Raw genomic sequence first — 19,143 nt, 5'->3', positions numbered from 1 at the left:
GCAGCAGCACGTGCGCATTCCCCGCCGGCCAAGCTCTCCGTAACTTCCTCGTGATGCATCACTTCTTGCCGAGCGCCTTCTTTGCCCACTCGGCGCCCTTGGCCACGGCCTCCGATGTTGATTGCGTCAGCTGTCCGACGGCGGCGATGGCGCCGGCGTTGACGAAGATGGCGCGCCTCTTCTTGCTGTTGTGGGCAAGCGACCAGATGAGGCCCTCCGTGTAGTACTGCAGCCGCTTGCTGTCCAGCGCCAGGTTGGCGACGATGGCCGCGGCGACGGCGGGCGTGCCGATGAGCTCCTGGTTCTTGCTGCTGTAGAAGCACATGTAGCTCAGCAGACGGGTGGCCTGCTCCTTGTGGGCCAGCGTCACGGCAGGGTCGTCTGACATGATGAACGCCGTGACGAGCGGAATGCCTGGAATGATGTACAAGGCCGGTTAGCCAAGCGCATTCGCGCCGCACGCACGATCGCACACGCAGAAAGGAACGCACATTTCTTGGTGCGCAGGGCGTTCTGGCCCTTGGCGTAGAGATACGAGAAGTTGCCGGCAGTGGAGAGGGTCACCCACTGGGCCTGCTGCTCGAGCGTGGTGCCGCCGGGGTGCTTGGGGTCAGGCGTCTTACCCTGTATCCCCATCAGGTCTGCCCACAACGCCAAATTTTTACGTGTGAGGACGACGTGCGACGCAGCACCACAGCGCCACGCGGGGAAGCGCAAGCGGAGTGCGTACCGACAAGGGACTCGATGGCACCCTTTGTGTTGCGCAGCTTGTCCTGATTGGACTGGTCCTGCTGGATTACCAGTCCGAGTGCCGTGCACGCGGCCGTGCGCACAGGCAGCTCCTCCTTCGGGTTCATCGCGGCCGCAAGGCACGAAATCGCTGTTGTGGAGTCCACGTCAGCTTTCTTATTGACAGGGATCGTCGTACATGATATGTGGCCACGGTGTACGTGTCGTACCCTTGGCTTTGGCGGCGGCCTGCTGCAGGCGGCGCTGTCCAGCGCACGCACCGCCGAGAGCGTAGGCGGCAAGCTCCTTGATCATAGGCGAGGACGACCCCATCATGCGCACCACCATCTCGAATCCCTTCTTCACACGGAACTCTACCTGGGCCGGAGCTGTGTGTGGTGTGTGTGTCAAATGAGAATAAAATTGATGTGCGCGACTCAGGCTTCGCGACAGCAGCACGTACGGTTGTCCAACACCCAGCGCTGCAGGAGGATCAGGCAGCTGGCCTGAATCTCCACGTTGGCTTGTGCGCTGGTAAGGTGCATTTTCAGCACATCAAAGGGTGCGGCCTCTCGGAACTTCTCTACCAACGTGTCTGGCGCATTAACACCGTTAGTGAAACGACACAAACACGACACAAACACGACACAAACACGACACACACACACACACACACACACGACACACACGCACACAACGCACAAGCACTAGTGCACGCGCAGAAGCGAAACAGGATACCTTTTTGAGTGAGGTCCTCGAGGACGAATAGTGCGGCGAGGACTAACGCGGTGTTGGTGCTGCTGTACTTGCTGTGTCTAAGGAGGGGCGGGATGGCCTGCGAGTTGCCGATGCGCACCCGGTTCTTCCTGTACTTGGCCAGCTCGGCCAGCGCCTTGATGGAGTTGAACTGGGAGGCAGTGGCCGGCGCTTCGCCGCCCGATGCGATGTGCTCCACCAGCGCACCGACACCGTTCTTCAGCCACAGGATATTATGGGACTCCTTCCTGCCAGGTTGCCGAGGGTCAGGTTTGCATGTGTGGCGTGTGTCGTGTCGTTGGTCGTGTCGTGTCGTGTCGTGTCGTGAGCGTGTGTGTCATGTGTGAGCGTACTTCTGCTGCAGGATCAAGAACAGTTCGGACGTGATCTTCTCCAGCTCGGATTCGCGCTTCTCCTTCTCGAGGCGATCGACAAGCACCTTGATCTGGTTCTTGAGCTCCTCCTTGACCGACTTTCGCGTCTCGTCGTCATCGTCCTCCGCATCGTTCTCCATGTCCCTCTCATCGTCGCGCTTGCCGCCGCCCGCGACCGGCTGACCGAGCTCGGCCAGCGACTGGGCCAGCTCCCGCCGGATGTTGGGATCCTTGGTGGTAGCGTGCAGGTGGTTGAGATAGACGTCGATGCCCTTCTCCTTGAGCTCCTGCTGGGACGTCTCGAACGAGGTCAGGTTGCTGAGGGTCATAACCGCGTGCAGCGTGTGGTCGGCGTTGTCGCTTGTCTTGGCCACCTCGATGATGTCGTCCAGACACGCCAAGGCAACCTTGTTGGCCTCCTCTACACGTCACCCAAAACGAACCCTCTTTCAGTGTTGGGGGGGGGCGAGTAGGAAGATGAAGGGACCGGACCGACGGTGGAGAGATTGGAGAGGAGAGTGAGGGCGCCCGTGCGCACGGTCTCGTTCTCGTGCAGGACCAGCGGCGGCACGACATCCAGTGCACCGTCCTTCACCAGCTTCTCCTTCAGCTCATCTGGCCACAAATCAAAATAGAGCAAAAATCAAAAAAGAAAACAGCCAACGGTGGTGGTGGTGGAGGTGTACCTCTGCTGGAGGCGTTGGCCAGGATGGTCAGGGAGGCGCCTGTGAGCTCATCGTCATCCTGATCGATCCAGCCGAGGATGACGCGCGTCATGTCGCCGCTGAGGCACTCCTTGGCGGCTTTGGTATCCTGAGCCAGGTTGGCCAGACAGGTGGCCATCGCGCGCTGCACCTTGAGGTCCTTGTTCTTGGCCCCCTTCAGCACCTGGCCCACGCACCCCTCCTTGATGAACGAGTCCCGCAGTTCCGCTGCAGTGAAGCAAAGACTCCCCTTAGCATACCCTCCAGAGAGTTACAGCGAAACTGGCTGTGCATACCGTTCACCACGAGGGCGCCGCAGAGAAGAAGGCCCCCGCGCTGGACTGTGGAGTTGCTGGACCTCACCAGCGCCGTGATCTTGGACCAGCGTCCGGCCGCCTCGAGGATCAGCTCTTGGCTGTCGGGATGCTCAGCTGCCGGGTTGGAAACCATCGAATTAGCTAATAGCCCAGCAGCGGCTCCCACTGTGGTAGCTTACCGAGGATGGCCAGCGTCATGGCCGCCTTGGAGCGCAGTTCCTCTTCCTTCAGCTCGAGCATCTCGAAGAGGGGCGCATAGCCCTCTAGCGCGGAGATGACCACCTCATCCTCGCCTTTGTGTGGCCGAACGTTAGCAGACGACATGCATGCAGTCTTTCCCCGTTTAGTAGTCAGAGGGCAGCAATGTACTGTTGGTGGTGAGGTGCGAGAGAACGGTCGAGGCAAGGATCTTGACCTTGGGATGCTCGTGCTTGTGCAGGCACAGCAGCTCTTCAAAGCCACCGTCCTCGGCCAAAATGATCTGCTCCTCCTCTGTCTCACAAGATCCATCATCGAAGGATGATAGATAGATAGAAGTAAGATAGGAGGGGCGTAAAAGGAGGGAAGCGTGATAAGGGGCGTCAACGCACCGACTGCAGTCGCGTAGACCTTGCGCAGGGTCTGGACTCTGGGTCTCTTCAGAGTCTTGAGCGCAATCGTTCCTCGGTAGGCCGACCGCGTTCTGGACCGGGTCACGACATCGTCGTCGTTATCCCCGTTCTGTGGGGGGGATCAGTAATGCACTTCTGTCGGCCCCCCGGGGTGATGGAGGAGGTTTTCGAGGAGCTAGCGCACCAAATCTTCAAATTCTGCTTTAAACATTGCGGCCGCAATGTCTGTGGTAAGTTGATGAGCTCCTCCCCCAAGTGCTTCGAGGTGTTGACCACCAACGTCGTGACCTGACGTTTTGTATCTGCGCTGGAAAAGGAAGCGTAACAGACATTCCTGTGCTTGCCTTTCGAGTCAGATATTTGAACTTTTTTCCCTTATTTGGTAAGCCACTTGGGGGTGACGTCACAACTTTTTGCGAGAAGGAGGGTCTTTCACTGGCGCGGCAGAACTCATCTTGGCCACCATGCTGTCGTCCACAAGGCTGGCACTCTTTTTTGTGGCCGCTGTGGGTCTGGTTGTGGCAGCCCTGGCCGACACCACCTCTGACTCTGGGTTTCGAATCTTTGGTGAGGACGAGAACCACCCCTTCGAACAAGCCACCGCCAACGGCCAGTGGCTTCTCCTTCTGTGTGCCCTCTCCCCTGCCACGATGCCATGATAGCCGACTCAAGCCTGCCGTTTCCTTTTGGCACAGAACGCACAGCAAGCACTGTGGTGGCGGGGTCTGCGACAGGGCAGAGCGAGTGGTGCTCGAGACCATGGAGCTCTACGAGAAGTCGGGCGACGTGTTCAACCTCACCGGAATAGACTGTAACGAATTCATCGAGCCATGCCTGGACTACGGTGTCAAGAAGCGCTATCCCTTCCTGGCCGTGTATGCACCACCCATCAGGAGAACTACACCAGTTGCTGGTCACTCACGTGAATTTCCCATGTTTATGTAGCAACTACCACGGTCTGGTGAAGAAGGGAGTACAGTACAAGAAGGAAGGGTCGACTCTTCCCAACGACCAGAGCGTTGCCAGTGCGTTGGAGTTCAAGGCACACCTCTTCTCTTGATGGTGATGTTGTTGTTGTGCTCCACAAAGAAGTCATTGACTGATACATCTCTGCTCCTTTCTTTGTTCAGAGATTCATTGACGTGCACATCGACCGCGACGTGGTGCGCCTCGACCACAAGAACTTCGACAGTAGCGTGGCGAGCGGCCACTGGATGGTTCAATTGTGCGTGGTGGCCACTCGCACGACACTGCGCTTCATTGTCATCAAACCTACTGACCTCTGCTTCTTCACAGCTACGCCCCCTTCGAAACGAGCAAGCACAGCCGTGACGCGTGGAACGTATGGACCAATCTCGCCGCTGTGGCGCTAAGAACGAAAGAGTTCAACGTGGCTCGCGTCATGTGCAGCCCAACAGTCAATCTCGGTACCTCTTCCCCTCTTTACTGTGGTGTCCGATCGGTTGGTAACCCTAGCCACACAGACTTGTGTGCTCGCTTCCTTAAATTGGAGGTGACTGAGCCCGACGCGCTCCCGCTCATCTATTGGTACGACACACACACAGGCACACGCACCACCGCACACGCATAGATATGGGAGCTTAGGCAATCTGGCGTGCGGCACCCAACTGGTGGCACGTACAGGATTGAGGGAGGAGTTGAAGCGCCCTACGACGGTTTGTGGGGCGCACCGAACATGGTCGCGTGGTGGAAGACCTCCGCGGCCGAACGCCAGAGGGCCAGAGCGCTGCAATCAGGCGAAAGCGTAGCAGGCCAGGCGGATACCATCGAAGGTGGTGTCGACGCGGCAGGGAAGGAGACGAGGGACGAGCTGTGAGGTCGCACGAATGTGCCACTTGTATTGTTTTTCTTTTCTGGCGACTTTCTGTTTTGCCCGGAGCGGAGGGGCCAATGGGGACGCCCCGCCCCGACACAGGTTCTTTATCTTATCGCGCCGAGCATGACACTGACCACCAGCGCCGGTCGTGGAGCCTACGTGGCGTGCTTGGTGGCCGCAATCGGTGGTCTCCTCGCCTGTCTTGCCCTCCCCGCGACTGCGCAGTCCTGTCCGGTACCGGGCTTGTCCCTCTTGTCTTAATTTCTATTTTTTAAATAGTAAAAATTAATACATTTATCGGGGTACTTTATCTTTTACTTTGATTTGAAATATTTCATTTTTTGTGTGTTTGCTTCCTAGGGAGACGGCATCAAGGTGTATGGAACGCAGTCCTTCCCCGACGACTCTTCCGCGTGGGTAGCTGTCTCCAATGTTGACGCCACCAGCAACGGTACCCTCTTCGCCTTCGCGTCGTGTCGTGTCGTGTGTCGTGTGTCGTGTCGCGCGTTGCTAATGAGTTGTGCACTAGCCAACCAGCTGTGGCTGTCGGAGAAGTTCGCCTACGTGTTCTCCTTCAACACGATCTTCTACTCGTTCTCGCTCCTCCAGCGCACCGCCATCCCGCCCGTACATTACCCCCCGAGCTCTGCCCCGTCATATATGACCCCTTGGCCTTGCTCCTAATCGCACGCGCACATGTGTCGTGTGTCGTGTAGTCTTTGGCTACGAACGTGGCTGTGTCGCCCATGTTCAAGCAGGGCTTCTCGCCCACGGGTCCAGTCGTGGTGCGTGTCCACGATCGCCCCCGCAGTCATCGACACTTTTCGTGGTAGTCAAGTTCTTTGCCACTCCCCCTAACGTGTGGGAGCGGGTTACCGCTCCGGGCGCAGGTGTTGGTGCCCAGGTCGACGCCCTGGAACCTTGTCGAGGTGGTCATCACCGCGGACGGCTACGTGCTCAGCCGGTGCGTGTTTTCTAACCGGCGTCGTGTCGTGTCGTGCCGTGTCGTGTCGTGTCGTGTCGGGTGTGGTGTGGTGCCGGTTACTGGGGAATGTGTCCTCACGCGTTGGCTCCGTGGCGTCGACCAGGAACCTGACGATCCCCCAGTTCGCTCAGACCGTGCAATGGCAGAAGATCATTCCCAACACCTACGGCCTCACCAGCAAGTGCGCACCACCGCACACGCGCACGCTTCGCCGCACACGCACACGTTCTCACTGCTGTGTGCGCCTTTCCGTCATCCGGCAGGCTGTACCTGTTCTCGGCGGACCATCTGGTGATCGTCAACTACAACGCCCTGACGTGGAGCATCGACGCGGTCGTCGCCATCCCGGCCGGACAGTACCCCACGCAGGTCATCCGCAGCGCAATGGTCAACGCCGCCAACCAACAGGAACTCTTTGTCACTCGGGCCAACGAAGACCCCGAGAAGCCCGGAGAGGTCTCTGTCCGTCTGCGTGCGCGCACACGCCTGCAGTATCCCGTGACTGACCGCCGTTGTGTGTGTTGTTGTGTGTGTGTGTGTGTGTGTGTGTGTGTGTGTGTGTGTGTGTGTGCGCGCGCGCGCGCGCGTGCGTGTGCGTGTGCGCGTGTGTGCGTGTGTGCGGTTCCGCAGGTGTTGCTGCTGTCGGCGGACGACGGGTCGCTAGTCAACCGTGTCATCCTAGACCACTCGCCGGCGGTCATGTTCGTCACCTCGGGGAGCGACGGCACCAACGACATCATCTGGGCCGAGTCTGGCGCGCTCTTCGACAGCCAGCAGTCCACCGGTCCAGCCCCCAGTTGTGCGTGCCTGTGTCGCATCACTTGTATTCATCCCTGCTGTGTCGTGTGCGTGTCGCGCCCTGTCGCTCCAACACACAGGCGCGGCGTTCATCTGGAGCTTGGACTCGCACGAGCTCAGCTACGCCGAGATCCCCGTATCGTCCTCACAAAGTCAGTGCCCACTCCCTTGTTATTTATTTATTTATTTTATTTATTTATCAGCTATTATTGTTACTCATTAAAAATTGCATCTTCATGGTTTCTCCAGCGTTCGGCTCGGCTTACGGAAGCACGCCCAACAACAAGTACATCCTGCTCGGCTTTGGCGAGCCTGCGGGCCAAGGTACACCTTGCCGTCGTCTCCTACCCCCCCCCTTTGCCGCACGCGTAGTCATGGCTCACGTTTTGTCCGACGTTGCGTAGAGTACACACTGGCGAGCGTGAACCTTCAGAACAGCTGCGTCATCGACCTCCAGAAGCAGATGCCCGGCACCCCGCCCGAGGCCGGTACGACTTTCTTTCTTGCTCACGCGGCGACACTCTACCCACGGTTGTGGACTTACGTGGGGGCGCTTTCGTGCGGTGTGTGCACGTCGCGCGCGTTGCAGGCAACGAGGTAGGCGGCATCCTGTCGCAGGCGGGTCTGGTCCTGTTCGGCAACCACAACCAGCAGGGCTTCAACCAGGTCACCCTCATCTACTACGCCAACTGGATTTGAGCCCCTCAACCTCTTGCTCTCAACAGCCCGACACATTGCAAGTCGTCAAGTATGAAATCCAAAGACTCTCTTTATTCCTGCTTCCCTCTCGCAGCGACACACACACACCGAATTACCTTTCCTCTCCCCCGCCATCGAGTGTGCGATCTCTCCCCCAAGTCCCCTCCCTGTTGTCGTTGTTGTTGTTGAGCTCAGCCGATGGCCCAAGGCCTCTTACACGTCAGCCTTCGGCGCGGGCGCCTGACAACACACCACTGTGAGCCTCACCTCACCTGGGAAGGCACAGAACGGGGGAATGAAGGGGTAGGGGGCTGGGTACCTTGCTGGGGACGATGGTGCGCTCAAAGTCGGCCGGGACGTGGAAGTGCCTCTGGTCGGAGTAGAGCATCTTCTCGGGCTCGGCCACCTGGGGCACGTACTGGGCCAGCATGTCCAGGAAGAACAGGACCACGCCCGTGGCGATACCGCCGCCGAGGCCGATGCCGATCGAGATGATGAGGCACAGCACCTGGTAGCCGGCCTGCGAGCCGCCGCGGAGGAAGAGCTCCTCGACGGGCTGGCCGAACACGTAGTCGTTCTGGCAGGCGATGGCGGTCGAGATGATGCCGGCGACGCCGGCCAGCAGACCCGACAGGCCGTGCAGGCTCAGCACGCCCGCGTGGTCGTGGATCTTGAAGTAGCCGATGGCCGGGTTCACGTAGGCGTAGCCCAGCACAGAGACGATACCGGCCACCAGACCGATCACCATGGCGCCACCGGGGCTCACCACCACGGGCGTAGCCGAACCGATCGCGATACCACCTAAAAACGACGCGCGTGACCGTGTCGTCCTATGAGCTCTCATGGACGATCAAGGGAGAGAGCTGATTGGGGTGGGTTGGGGGGCTTGGGCACGGTACCGGCGAGGGTGGCGCGCTGGATGTCGAACATGAGGAACTTGCCGGCGCGGATGGTGCGCGAGGTGAGGAAGGCCATGATGCACGACGACGTGATCGCCAGGAAGGTGTTCACCACCACACTGGGGAGAAAGCCTTGAGAATCCATGGGCGCGATTGCGTGCGGCTGGAGAGGGGAGGGGCCTACCGGTACTGAGAGCCGTTGGGGGCGTAGGCGGCGTTCCATCCGGGCCACATGACGAACATGATCAGGGTGCCGAGCAGGGTGAAGATGTTGGACACATACGACGACTGTCACACAGGCACAAGCATTACATGAACAGTCAGAGAAGAATTAACTAAAAACACTGTTTCCACATCATCTGTGCCACGCACTTGCTTGTCCTTCTCAAACTCCTTGAGCCTCTCCTTGTCCTCCTGCAGCAGCTGGCCGATCAGGGTCTGCACGCCCACGACACCGAGACCTGGGCCACACACACACACACACACACACACACACACACACACACACAGTATGGGTCAGTGGGAAGTCGACGACGACGTGCCGGTGGGGAAAGGTGTACCAAACAGGGTGCCGAAAAGGTGCACTGTCTGAGCGCCACCGATGTCGACGGCGTCGAGGACCATCAGCACCACGAACCTGTTGAGCGCGTAGAAGCCCACCTCTGTGCAAACCAAGAGCTCGTTGAGCGGCGTGTGCGTGCGATAGTGTCGGGGTGCGTGCGACGGTGTGTGGTACCGAAGAGGGTGAGGAAGACGAGCTGGAGCGGGCTGGCCTTGCCCAGCAGGAAGCCAAACGTGATCAGGCACGCCGTGGCGCCGTAGTAACCGTCGATCAGCGAGAGAATCGTCAGATCACCCCTCGCCCAGTCGCCGCCGTCATCCACATTCTGCCAGAAGATCAGGTGCAGGATGGTCCTGTGAAGAGCTCGGGTCAGAGCCGACCCAGCTGGGCGAGGCCGCGGGTCTGTGTGGTGGGGCGGGCGGGCGGGCGTACCACTGGGCGGCGAGGACGGTGATGAGGAAGGTGTGGCTGATGGCCGAGTAGGCGTACTTCCGCATGAAGGTGTAGAAGAACGAGAAGCCAGCGAGAACGAGCATCGCCACGTGCACCCAAATGGTGTACCAGTTGGCGGACCTGATCGCGCGTGCGGTGAGTGTGTGCGAGGCGGTGTGTGTGCGGGGTGAGTGTGTGTGCGGGGTGGTGGTTACCTATGGGTGTAGCCCATGTTGGGGGGAGAGTTGGTGTCGTCGCTGTAGTCGCAGGCGACCCAGTAGATGACGCAGGTGATGACCTGGAAGATAAGGTACACCCAGAAGAAGAGGTCCACCAGATTGGGGGCCTTCTCCACCGGCTCGTTGTCCAACGCCACCAGCTTTTGCAACTGCGCGCACTCAACTATCAGGCACCGCACACACGCACACGCCCGGAAAGAATAGGTACCTTGCGCCGGAGGACTTCCTCCTCGCGCTTCTGGAGGCCCATGCTCTCGATGAGCTTCTTTCGTTCATCGAAGGCGTCGAAGAGCATCTGACGGAAGTGCTTCCTGCGGCTCTTGATCTTCTTCATGCGGGACTGGAACATCTGCTGGTACTGAGTCTCATCATTCGTCCTCTTCTTGCCTAAATTGTTCAAATTGTTGAATTGCGAGCGATTTGGGCGCCGTCGTCAGTAAAATCGTATGATCATCTTGGTCTAGGATCCGCAGGGGGGGTACCAGGTTTGGCCGAGGCGAGCTTCTTGAGGTCTTCAGCAAACTCCCCTCGCGCATCGGTCTCATCTTTTTGGATGGTCAGCAGATGGGCGTGGAGCTCATCGATGTAGTTCTCAATCCTGTTGTATTACATGCGGGGAAGCAGTGAGAACCACGTTGGCCAGTTCAGCTCGTTCTCGCCGACAGGAGTGGAGAAAGGGAGAAGAGATGTTGGGTGCGAAGGGAAAGCAAATGGGGAGGTAGGAAGAAAAAGAAAATAATGGGAGGGAGGTGACGGTGAAGCGCACCCGTCGAGGTACTCATCGTTGAGGCGATCGCGGATGGAATCACCACCGAAGATGGGCTCCGGGAGCTTGGTGAAGTGTGCCTTGTCGGAAGTCATCTTTCCTCCTCCTAATCGACTCTAATCTCTCTGCTCCAGGAGATCTCACACTTTCTCTCTTCCTCCTCACGCAAGACCGTGTTTCAGATCGACTCCCCTCCTGTGTCGATTCTTCTTCTCTTCCGACCACTTACGGATTTCTCGAGGGAGCTGGGCTGCACTGTCGCTCGACTCGGGGACTGGTCAGCGGCACTCCTCTTTTGGGTCGGCCCTGCGTGCCCGAAACGACGTACCCACCATTGGACCAATTAAATAAAAGAAACCGGTCTCGTCAAAAACAAAATTGTTAGCCAGAAATAAAAAGGAAAATAAAGGAAATTACATGGAATGTAACACATATTTCTCTGTCGACAAGAGGCACACGACACACGACAACACACACACGACGACGAGGCGCTGAAGTGGTGAGATATTGGCACTTTACTGGTTGTGTTGTCATTCTCCTCCCTCGGCACAAGCTCTTGGAGGGAGAGACACTTTTCAGGCACCGACGTCCTCCCAGCTCCGCTCGACCACGTCCTTGACTCGCCTGTTGTACTCCCGCTTGTTCTCGGCAAAGAGACGCGCAGCCTCGGCGTTGGCCGGCGAGTTAGGGTTGGGATCGCACAACAGCGACTGGATCGACGTCAGAATCGCTGCGACAGAAGAACGCACGCAACGCGTCAGCACAAGTGCATACGCACGTGCGATGTCGTAGGTGCGCGTGCGGAGGTGTGAGTGGAGTGGGTGCGTACCGGCAACGTCGTAGATGGGAGACCACTGGTTCTGGAGGATGTCCAGGCAGATGCTGCCATCGTTGTAGACGTTGGGATGAAACATGGCCGAAACGAAGCTGACCTTGGGCGGCTTGTTAGGGTACTCCTCGGAGAACTCCAGCTTGAGCCTGAACGTGCCGCCTTCCCACGGCGTGTCGTCCGGTCTGGCAAGGTCGAGGAAACAATGTGTTTGCAATAACGCATTAAAAAATAAAAATAATATAATAATATATAATCTAAGATAGAGAAAGCGTGGAGGCACAAGGTAGAAAATAATAAAATGCTTGAAATTGATTTGATGCAACACGAATTCGTCTTGCATCGTGGCAGATTGTTTCCGAAGGAACGTGGAGATCAACGTCCCCGCAAGGTGAAATAGACGTGGGAGAAAGCGTACCCAAAGATGACAGCCTGCCACTGCATAATGTTGTTATCCGAGGGGGCGGCCGTGATGCCCGAGGGCGAATCGTCCTGCAGGCGCTTGAAATCGCGCATCAATCGTCGCCGCGAGGGGGTACTCATTCTTTACTCTACTTCTTTCTGCTGCTTCTTTGATCCTCTTCTGTCTTGTATCTTGATCTTTTGATTTGTGTATTATTTTTTCGAATCTTTTTCAGCGTGCAAATTCCTCAATTCGAAGTTTCGCGCATCTTGTCGGCGAAAATTCAAAAAGAAAAATAAATAAATGTTGTCGTGCGAATTGCGGCGAGGCGTCAGAAGAGAGGAGGAATGCCGGCCGCCATGAAGAGGGCGGTCACTACGGACATGGTGCCCTCGCCCAGTACGAAGCCCGACGCCACTGTTAACCAAATATTTGGCCGTGTGAGCTCCAGGTCGGGGTGCTTGCAGGGGTGATTGAAAATGGCACTACGAACCGATGATCATGTAGTTGTGACGCGCGACTGGCCACCGGCGGAGCCACAGCCAGTTGACCAGGCCGCCAGCCACCCGAGGCAACGTCCAGTTGGGCGTAAGGTAACTGTTCCACCCGATCATCAGCACACACGCGCACCAACCGCACGACACACGCACTGCGCACGACACACATGGCACGAGCGTGGGAAAACGCACAAGCCGATGGCGAATCCGATGCCGGAGGGGAGGTAGTTGGCCCACTTGGGAAAGGCCTGGCTGAGTACGGGCAGAAGACCCGCAAGCACGCCCGCCACGAGGCAGAACGGGAACACGTTGTGGGCCTCGACCTCGCCGTTGACCATCCGCGCCATATTCACCCACACCCCAGCCGTCGGCACTGGGAACTTGGGTCCTGCGCGCGCCACATTAGTTGCCGTGTGTGCGGTGGTGCGTGCGTGTGTGTGTGTGTGTGTGTGTGTGTCGTATTGCGGGAAGCGCGTACCGGGTACTTGGTAGGTGTGGGTGTAGAGAAGGTAGGCGGCGACGGAGAAGAAGATGGACGCGAATGAGCCGATCAGCTGCCCGAAGAACTGCGCTCTGGGCGATGCCTTCAGCAGGTGACCCGTCTTCAGATCTGTGCGCGCCCACACAAAATATCAGACCACGCCCGCATCGCGTGACGCATCTCGTCGTGTGTGCGGCGGTGCAGTGGTACGTGCCTTGCATCATATCACCGGCCTGCAGCGCGCCAGCCTCTGCAACGGCGCCTGCGATCAGGTTGGAGACGATGTTTTTGGGCGCCACCAGCGCGAACACGATCTGAATAAGCGTAGGGCGGTGAGACCATGGTCAGCGCTGATGGCGGGCGGATAGCAGGCGTTTGGGCGCAGAAGCCTCGTACCTGAGATATCTTGCCTACGCCGCTGACCGGGTTGATGTCGGTTTCGCCCAGGGCTGGTCCAGGCAACAGCGCGTGCGGTGGTGAGTAGGCACACAACGGGCCGGGGAATTGTGGGTGGGGAATTGGGCAGGCAGACGTACCGCGAACAGCGAGAACGGAGACGAAGAGGGCCAACACGATGGCGATGAGGGGCTGCCAGATGGGCAGGTGGTACAGGGGCGTGAGCACCGCGACGCAGATGGCCGACGACACCACCAGACCTGTGCCACGAATCAACTCAGCACTCTCTCTCTCTCACACACACACACACATACAGAAAAAACGCGACACGCACACGCACACGCACAACGACGCGACGCGACATGCACACAGATGATATACCTGAGATCCACCAGGATTGGGGAACGTGCTGGTGGGGCAGGGCGGGGTCGATGTCCTCGGCCTCCTTCTCCGACCGCTGGGCAGGGTTGAAGAAGCGCCTGACCGCCACGCTACCGACCAGCACCAGAAGCGACATCAGCGACTCCGCCAGCAGAATGCACAGCGAGATCCACAGCAGCCATCTGCACGCACGTCGCGCACAACACACCCGCGCGCGCAGTGAGAAGAGCTGCGCAGCTCTAAAGACTGACATGGTTGCCTTTTCTTGACGTACCCTCGTGCTCCGGTTTGCCAGTCGTTGACGGGACCCGAGGTCCAGCCGGCGCTTTGGGCGATCGGGCCGAGGATGGCCCAGCCCACGACTGCTCCGCCCAGCATCGACACAGCCGTACGCGGACCCATGATCATTCCTAAGTACGTTAGGTGTGTGTGTGTGTGTGTGTGTGTGTGTGTGTGTGTGTGTGTGTGTGTGTGTGGTGCGTTAGTGTGGCTCGTCTGGAAGAAGTGACCAAAGAGAGCGCGAGAGTGTGCCTTGTCCCACGTAGCCCAGCGACGGATTGATAGACCAACCCCACTCGGTGGCCACCGCAAACCCGACCCACGAGAGCACCGGCATATCCAGCAGCACCGGAATAAAGTAACCTAAGCAGTGCACACAAGAACGTTATTAACAAGCGACACGACACACAACACACGGCACACGGCACACGGCACACGATCAACTAGAACGACACAAAGATGGGGAAGAGTACCGATGAGGACGTAGCCGCCGGAGAAGGCAAACGTGAGGTAGAGGACGAGCCACTTGCGGTCCCACTCCGCCTTCTCCATGACGCTGCCCTCGTGCTTGTCCAGGATCTCGGCCTCGAGCTCCTGCTGCGGACTCAGATTGTCTTCTGAGGCGCCGTCTTCCCTCGCCCCGGCCGACCGGCGCAGCTTCACCGCCGGCGCGCGCGAGGAGGCGGTCATCGTCTCCCCGCGAACCGTCTCATCCGTCTCCAACAGCTCAAACTCCTGCGGCTGGCCGCACGGGTCAGCGTCATCGCATGACACGCAATGTGACACGCACGACACGCACGGTACACGACACACGACACACAACACACGCACGCAAACCTTGTGTGAATCGAGAGTATCGGATGCTTGGCCGTGTAGGACTTTGATCATGTGCGCGGTGGCCGTGCCGGAGGGGAACTTGAGCTTCTCGCGGAGTATGGTCTGTCGTCGCAGCGGGACCGCGAAGAAGACACCGAAGAAGGCCAGCGCCAGCGACCACAACACCAACGCCCTGCACCCGGCACGATGCGACGCGACAGTGCAATCAGCGCGACAGTGGTTGGAGCGCTAAGAACCCGAACGGTGGGCGGTGGCGGGAGTACCACCAGGCCTGGTCCTTGTCGACCGACCCTCGTTCTTCGTCGGTCAACAGCCCAATCGCGGGCAGGATTCCCACAAATCCGCCAGCAAGCGGCATCGTGGCCGTCGCCACCGCCGTTGATGTCAGGAGCACCTGCGCATACGACGCACACGACACATATGCCACAATCACGACGCACACGACACACACACACAACACACACACACGTCAATCCAATGCCATCAATAAACACAGACTATGAGGCCACGTACGTTTTCCTTGGGTCCGAAGGGTCCCATGCCCAGTGCGCGCGAGACGAGGTTGGGCCGCTGAAGGAGGGAGGACGCAGCCACGACCTTGAGCACGGCGAAGCCGATGAGGGCCGACTGCAGACTCCCCAGGCTGATCCAGCCCGACTGCAGGCCAAAGTACATGTTGGAGAAGCACGTGAGGCCGCCCACCAGCACTCCTGATGATGACGGAGCGTTAAGCGAATGCCACCGATGTCAGTTGGCTAACTGAGGCGGCGTACCGATGATGACTGCTCGCCAGGTGAAGTCGTTGGTCTCCACGATCTCCTCCGCCTTGAGCTCCAGCTCGATCTCCCGCTCCAACTGCTCTCGCATCCTCTCCTCTTTGTCATCTCTGCAAATGCAGTAAATAAAATTAAATAATAAAATAAAAATAAAATTGGCGGGTGGTGCACCTCACGAAGACCTCCACGTCTTCTTCCTCTGTCACCTCGCCGTTAATCTCTATCCTCACACGCTCCATCTCAGCCCTGGCCACCCACAATCAAGATTCAATGAACAAATCTGATTTATTCCATTCATCAAAAAGAGGCAGGAGAGCAAACGAACCCTGGGTGGTGCCGCTGCCCCATTCTCGTGTTCCTCTCACTGCTCAACGCGGTCACCCCGCACACCCAAGACCCGCACACACAAACGATTTATTGTTCTCTTTTCCTTCTTTCTTTGCTTTCTCTTTCTCTTTCGCTTTCGTTCCGTCTGCCGTGTGTCGTGCGGTGCGTGCCCTCAGGCAAAACCCATGGCTCCTTTCTCAGCTGAGCTCATTCTCCATCACCGTGCCCGTCCTCCGCTCCTCGCACTTGATCACCTTCGTAGCGTGGCATGGTTAAACGCTTGAACGATCGTTCGTTCGGACGGTCGATACCGTCACCCTCTCTCGCCAGCGCGCCTTTCCCCGATGTGGCATGTGATTCATGGGGAGGGCATCGAGCCCGTTGCGGCGGCGGCGGCGGCGCCCAGCTTGGCCGCCTGCTCGGCTTCCCGCTTCTTCTTCCGGCTGTAGGCCAGCCCGCACGTGTTGCATAACCTGCACCACGAGCAGACGCCACAACGTTAAGACAACGCAACGCACGCCAGTCGCTGACGCCAGTTGGGCGATGGTGCGTCGTACGTGTTGGAACCCAAGGGGCCGTGTCGCCACTTGGTGGTCTCCGTCCGCTGGCAGCTGGCGCATTTTCTGCAGTCCATCCGCAGTGTGAGACGCACAGTCAGGACGGGACCCCCCAACCCACGGCGCGCATGCGAGAGCAGGGCAGCGAACCGTTGCATGTGGTTGAAGCTGTCCTTGGTCTTGGTCTTTCGCCGCCGACGGCCCTTCTTGCTTTCGCCTGACTCCTCCGTGGAAGCGGCCAATGGCTGCGAAGGCGAGATTGGGGTCGGGGAACCCATCAGCACGGGCGTCGGCACCGTCTCGGCCTGAACGCCCCTCCCAGTGTTAGCACCTTGCGGTGGTGCGTGTCTGCGTGCGCGTGTGCGGGCGGAGTTGCGCACCTGCACAAGGAGGTGCTGGCCGGGCATGAAGGAAGGGAGCGATGGCGACAGGGAGAGCGGCGAAACCGAGGGCGACGCCAGCAGAGCCGGCGTCAGGGCCGAGGTCGGCACGGGCGCTGGTGCGGTGGCGGGCAGCGCCAGGACTGGGGGCACAGGCAACGACGACGGTTCCGCCGGACCACCTGGCCGCCCACATTAACCTCAGCCCAGTTGTAGCGTCAACAGCAGCGGAGGGAAGTGGCGAGCGCACTGTGGAGAGTGAGATAGACGCTCTGCAGCTCGGTTTGTAGAGAACGCGAAATGCTGGTCACCCACTCCACCACCGACTCGGGGTTGTCCTGCTCCAGGCGAGTGACACACGACAACGTTGCAGAGAGCAGTGTGAGCAAAGTGTGCCCGCGGGTGCGGGTTTGCTGCTGGGCACACGAGGACGAGGATTTACCTCAACGACCGCCTCGGTCTTGGCTGCGGTCTTCTCGAGCGCGATCGAGGCGATCTGGCTCGTCATCTGCGTGAGGCTGTTCAATCGTGCCAGCTATCGTCGCAGTAGGTCAGCGAGACTCAACGGAAAAAAGTACAAGGTCCATGGGGTGTGGTGGGTGATGGTGGTGTTCGTACAGTTTGTTGCTCCCAGCTGCTTGGCGAGGTGGCCAGAGGCACAGAGGGCGCGGGCGCCAGCCGGGACTGCATCGCAGAAGGTGGGGTCGCCATGGCGGGAGAGTGAGAAAGTGGTGGGAGAGACGATGGTGATGAAGAAGTCGATGATGAAGAGGTAGTAGGAGAGGCAAAAGAAGTAGACGGAAAGAGAGAAGGAGCTAGAGCAGAAAGTGGAGGAGGAGACGTTGAAGGGGGCGAAGAAGAAGAAGGCAGGACGAGAGGAGGAAAGGAGAAGGAAGGGAGGAGCTTGGGAGAGGAGTGAGCCGCGAACTGGTTCATGATGTCATGGTGGGCCGAGGCCACGGTCTCCTGCTTTACTGGGTCAAACTGGGCCTGGTTCTGGTTCGGGTTGTGGCCACCGCTGTCGCCCGTTCCAGGCTCCCTCTTCACCGCCACAGCAGCAGAGGACATGACGGGCGCGGTGGTGTTGAGAGTGACGGTGATCGAGCTGGGCGTGGAGGTCGGCGGTTGGGCCGTATCGCCGAGGCCTGGAGGCGCGGCGGGTGGTGTGATTTCGGCGCCAGGTGGCGCGGTAGTAGGTTCGTACTCCATCTCGAACTATGTGCTCCTAAGGAGAGGCCAAGCATTCACCTGCACCAGGATCAGAAGGTCAATAACGAAGATCACCAACATCATTCCAATCGCAGAAAATCTTGCAAATTTGTCCTACTTGCGGCGTGGAGAATGCGCCTGATTGTGCCCGTTTCGTGCAAGTTAGAGCGGCTTGTGAGCCTTGGAAGGGAATGTTGTTCTTCAAGACTGGTCTTCTTCTACAAATGGAACGGAGAAACTCCACAAACGAAATTTGAAACGGACGATGATTACACAATCTGAGATGAATGACAATCAATCGGGGCGTGTACCGTGGAAGGCTGGGGGGCAAGCACGGCACAGGAAGCAACACAACGAGAACTGAGAACGCACAGGGTGCAAGTGTACTGACAACTAGCGACACGACAGCCTTCACGCAACAGGAAGCGCCTCTCGGTTGTCGTTCGTTGCCAAAACGGCGGGCGAGTGTTTCCCACAACTGGGGGAGTTCTGCCCTTCGGCCTCTCGGCCTGCTCAGGGTGTTCGTGCCGCCGAGCAGGCGCAGAGGGTACGATCCCTCGTTATCTTAGCACTGCGATTGGGACGTTGGGCAAACGACCTCCACGCCCGAACAATGTGGGCCGAGGTGTGGGGTCACCAAAGTTCTTTCCAGATTTCTTCGCTTTGATCCTGCGCTGTCGTGCGTACGCGGTTGGGCTCCTGGGCTCCTGGCCATTCAAGTCGCGAGCAACAACACCGAAAGGCAGAGAAGACAATCTAGAATGAAGAGACAGAACTGAACAATGCACCCTCCTTTCAGGTTGCTATCATCAGGATTCGCCAACAGGCTGCTGGGAAGTTGTTTGTGTGGCAAGGCCAATCACAATGCACAATTAATAACACTTTGTTTGTTGTTCCACACAGATCGATACTTACACTCACATACACACCCTCTTCCGTTGCTTGCTGGTCTCCTGTTGCTTGCGCCGTATGTTGCTTACGTTCTCCCGGCCTTCACCTCTCCACGTTCATGGCGGTCTGGGCGAGCAGAGAGCCGCGAGTGAGAAGATGATAAGGCAATAGCATTGATGACTCGGTGCGCAC

At 58.5% G+C, this 19,143-nt stretch overlaps 7 protein-coding genes across 7 annotated transcripts; 2 read left to right on the top strand and 5 right to left on the bottom strand.

Moving 5' to 3' along the window:
* Positions 1-58: 58 nt before the first annotated feature.
* ACA1_065160 (Armadillo/betacatenin-like repeat domain containing protein) lies at positions 59-3,581 on the bottom strand (the record flags this gene model as incomplete). Its single annotated transcript, XM_004339693.1, is given in 14 exon segments — positions 59-414; positions 492-641; positions 731-880; positions 960-1,118; positions 1,193-1,324; positions 1,468-1,733; positions 1,839-2,280; positions 2,352-2,474; positions 2,546-2,791; positions 2,860-2,994; positions 3,060-3,173; positions 3,250-3,372; positions 3,471-3,562; positions 3,577-3,581. 14 exon segments carry the CDS (start codon positions 3,579-3,581, stop codon positions 59-61), a joined length of 2,493 nt encoding a protein of 830 aa, XP_004339741.1.
* Positions 3,582-4,250: 669 nt separating this feature from the next.
* ACA1_065150 (uncharacterized protein) lies at positions 4,251-5,328 on the top strand (the record flags this gene model as incomplete). Its single annotated transcript, XM_004339692.1, has 5 exons — positions 4,251-4,366; positions 4,437-4,509; positions 4,622-4,716; positions 4,788-4,895; positions 5,136-5,328. The coding sequence occupies 5 exons, from the start codon at positions 4,251-4,253 to the stop codon at positions 5,326-5,328; spliced, it is 585 nt and encodes a 194-aa protein (XP_004339740.1).
* A 123-nt stretch (positions 5,329-5,451) lies between these two features.
* Positions 5,452-7,810, top strand: ACA1_065140 (uncharacterized protein; the record flags this gene model as incomplete). Its single annotated transcript, XM_004339691.1, has 12 exons — positions 5,452-5,562; positions 5,689-5,779; positions 5,858-5,955; positions 6,045-6,113; positions 6,219-6,292; positions 6,417-6,494; positions 6,577-6,775; positions 6,944-7,097; positions 7,192-7,263; positions 7,361-7,435; positions 7,516-7,599; positions 7,701-7,810. The coding sequence occupies 12 exons, from the start codon at positions 5,452-5,454 to the stop codon at positions 7,808-7,810; spliced, it is 1,215 nt and encodes a 404-aa protein (XP_004339739.1).
* A 263-nt stretch (positions 7,811-8,073) lies between these two features.
* ACA1_065130 (ammonium transporter, putative) lies at positions 8,074-10,803 on the bottom strand (the record flags this gene model as incomplete). The annotated part of the gene is made up of 12 exons (XM_004339690.1): positions 8,074-8,082; positions 8,130-8,611; positions 8,710-8,828; positions 8,894-8,997; positions 9,082-9,170; positions 9,270-9,371; positions 9,446-9,624; positions 9,704-9,844; positions 9,919-10,091; positions 10,151-10,329; positions 10,425-10,540; positions 10,709-10,803. The coding sequence occupies 12 exons, from the start codon at positions 10,801-10,803 to the stop codon at positions 8,074-8,076; spliced, it is 1,788 nt and encodes a 595-aa protein (XP_004339738.1).
* A 480-nt stretch (positions 10,804-11,283) lies between these two features.
* ACA1_065120 (ubiquitinconjugating enzyme, putative) lies at positions 11,284-12,080 on the bottom strand (the record flags this gene model as incomplete). The annotated part of the gene is made up of 3 exons (XM_004339689.1): positions 11,284-11,438; positions 11,538-11,722; positions 11,956-12,080. The coding sequence occupies 3 exons, from the start codon at positions 12,078-12,080 to the stop codon at positions 11,284-11,286; spliced, it is 465 nt and encodes a 154-aa protein (XP_004339737.1).
* Positions 12,081-12,271: 191 nt separating this feature from the next.
* On the bottom strand, positions 12,272-15,826 carry ACA1_065110 (oligopeptide transporter; the record flags this gene model as incomplete). Its single annotated transcript, XM_004339688.1, has 16 exons — positions 12,272-12,357; positions 12,434-12,537; positions 12,630-12,825; positions 12,916-13,047; positions 13,148-13,232; positions 13,315-13,367; positions 13,455-13,574; positions 13,696-13,877; positions 13,970-14,057; positions 14,266-14,337; positions 14,448-14,709; positions 14,812-14,983; positions 15,075-15,205; positions 15,325-15,521; positions 15,585-15,697; positions 15,759-15,826. The coding sequence occupies 16 exons, from the start codon at positions 15,824-15,826 to the stop codon at positions 12,272-12,274; spliced, it is 2,061 nt and encodes a 686-aa protein (XP_004339736.1).
* Positions 15,827-16,272: 446 nt separating this feature from the next.
* ACA1_065100 (GATA zinc finger domain containing protein) lies at positions 16,273-18,060 on the bottom strand (the record flags this gene model as incomplete). The annotated part of the gene is made up of 7 exons (XM_004339687.1): positions 16,273-16,387; positions 16,472-16,537; positions 16,622-16,776; positions 16,852-16,994; positions 17,102-17,189; positions 17,294-17,369; positions 17,780-18,060. The coding sequence occupies 7 exons, from the start codon at positions 18,058-18,060 to the stop codon at positions 16,273-16,275; spliced, it is 924 nt and encodes a 307-aa protein (XP_004339735.1).
* Between the last annotated feature and the right edge of the window lie 1,083 nt (positions 18,061-19,143).

This window comes from Acanthamoeba castellanii, assembly GCF_000313135.1.
Source record: "Acanthamoeba castellanii str. Neff unplaced genomic scaffold scf7180000084599, whole genome shotgun sequence".
Lineage (NCBI taxonomy): Eukaryota > Discosea > Longamoebia > Acanthamoebidae > Acanthamoeba > Acanthamoeba castellanii.
Note: the sequence above shows the minus strand (reverse complement) of the source record. Positions and strands in the feature narration are given on the sequence as shown.